The sequence below is a fragment of the Formica exsecta genome, unplaced genomic scaffold (genome assembly GCF_003651465.1).
Source record: "Formica exsecta isolate Colony F162 unplaced genomic scaffold, ASM365146v1 scaffold1753, whole genome shotgun sequence".
NCBI classification, from domain to species: domain Eukaryota; kingdom Metazoa; phylum Arthropoda; class Insecta; order Hymenoptera; family Formicidae; genus Formica; species Formica exsecta.
The window spans coordinates 21,727-23,857 of NW_021849070.1; the positions used below are offsets into that span (position 1 = coordinate 21,727).

At 35.8% G+C, this 2,131-nt stretch overlaps 1 protein-coding gene across 1 annotated transcript in view; it reads right to left on the reverse strand.

Annotated features, from left to right (window-relative positions):
- Positions 1-2,065, reverse strand: part of LOC115233516 (ankyrin repeat domain-containing protein 17-like) — a 3,693-nt gene extending 1,628 nt beyond the window's left edge. The window contains exons 1-5 of the mRNA XM_029803999.1: positions 1,692-2,065; positions 1,312-1,459; positions 616-896; positions 329-418; positions 197-233 (exon numbers count right to left, since the gene is read on the reverse strand). Coding sequence (XP_029659859.1) covers positions 197-233; positions 329-418; positions 616-896; positions 1,312-1,459; positions 1,692-1,907 — 772 coding nt within the window. The 5' untranslated portion in view covers positions 1,908-2,065. The remainder of the gene's footprint in view (positions 1-196; positions 234-328; positions 419-615; positions 897-1,311; positions 1,460-1,691) is intronic.
- Positions 2,066-2,131: the final 66 nt, after the last annotated feature.

Consider the following 2,131-nt stretch of genomic DNA (forward strand, 5'->3'; position numbering starts at 1 on the left):
CAAGGGAACGGAATGGATTAACGCATAATGAAATAAAAAAATAAAAATTAGAAATAATTAATCCATTCCGTTTCCTTATTTGAAGTAAAATAATTCCAAATTGCTCCTCCTGATATTTAATATTTTATTCCTATTCCTAATATTTCCTCTATTGTGCGCAGGGCCTTATTCTCCAAATTAAAATAAAAATATTTACTGTCAACTGCTGAGCAAACAATTTCTTGAGCCGGTTTCTATATTAAAAATGTATTTTTTTAGTGTATATTAAGTGTTTTTTTAATGCAAACTAAAATATTGACAACTAATAAGTTAATTAACCAGCACAAACCTGGCAATGCAAATGGTGATGTGTAGGATGCGACATTAGTTGAGTAGAATGAGGTTGTGATTGCGTTTGTGGCTGCTGGGATTGTTGTATCTTATATATATAAAAAAAAATATACATCCATTTTTTTGAAAAAATGAATTATTGAAATTGTTTTTTTCATATACTATCACACATACACTTGTATTCAATAATTTAAATTAATAAAATAAGACCCACTTTTTGAGATTCGTTTTTGTTGTTTATAAATATATTATTTTCTTACAGAAAAATAAAACAATTATTAGTACCTGATCTGCGCCAGCTTTTAATAAGAAGTGGAACATCTTTAAATGTCCATGACGGCTTGCTAACGATAATGCCGATTCTTTACCATTGGAATGAGTATTGATGCCAGCACCGTGTTCAAGTAAGATTTTAGCAATTTGCACACGACCAGTACTCGCTGCTTCCATTAAGGGTGTATGACCATAAAGATCATTATGATCTTCAACATTAGTTCCCGCTTCTAATAAGACACGTACAACCTCTTCATGTCCACCAGCACATCCATACATTAGAGGTGTATTACCTTTGATTACAAATACAAACTTTTTAACAATATTATCCTGGACAAATTCGTAACTTTGATAATATCAGGTGATTGCATAAGTTCGTGCCCGATTTAAATATAAACTTCAATAGATTATATTTTAGAGATAACACTTTTATTAATCAATTATATAGTCTCCATTCTTTTCTACAATGGTTTTCCAACGATCTACAAGCTTGTCGATTCCATTTTTGAAGAAAGAACTTGGTTTTTCTTGAAAAAAGTTTGTAAAGTGGTTTTCGACAGCTTCCTCGGAATTGAGATTCTTGCCATTTAAACTATTCTGCAAAGACCGGAACAGATAAAAATCTGAAGGCGCAAATAGAAATTTAGCGAAGTAATTTAAAAAAATGATCTATAATAAAAAATAAATAGCTAATGCTAGTAATTTTACCGAAAGTAGATTGGGTGTTTACATCTATTCCATGATTTATTAACCATTTCACCAAATTTACGCATCCTGCCTTGGCGGCTCTCATCAAAAGGGTACAATCCCCTGCAATTCCACAATCTTCTACGTTAGCATTCATCGCCAAAGAGACCTATTTTATAAAAACATCAAGAAAAATATCAAGAAAGGGAGAGAGGGGGGGAGGGAGAGAGAGATGACAAACACAAGCGCATAGGCATAGACAATCATATACATATTCTCTCTCTTTTTCTTTCAATCTTTCTCATACCCTCTTCCCATCCATCTCTCTCTCTCTCTTACTCTCACATCCTGTTTCCAACATAGTGCACACGGACGTCTTATCAGGAGCCTCTTTGGTTTACCTCGGAGACGTCCTCCTCCCTTGCCAAACAGTCTGTGATAAAATTTGGCTGCCACTCCCGCAAGGTCTCGGTTTCCGTAGCGCTCCAATTCGGCCATTGGGGAGTCCACGATGTCTTCTCCGTTTCGTAATAAACGCTCGCTGCTGCTGGTGCTGCGGATTGCTCTTCGTGGCTTTTTTGGCTATCCGAGATCGTTCCTTGCATTATATTCTGCATCTTTCCTCTCTAGATTATATGATTAAACACAAGGCTGGTTTATTAAGGCCGTAACCGTATGGCGGTCTCGCCACGTGTTCGCGTTCGCGTATCGCACCGCTCGAGCATTGATGCCAGAAGAATGGCCACGTGCTTCCTGTTCCTTGGATAGCCATAACCATAGACATAGTATATCACCTAAAAAAAACTCACAAAGGTAAAAAAGAATACGCCAAGTATATAAA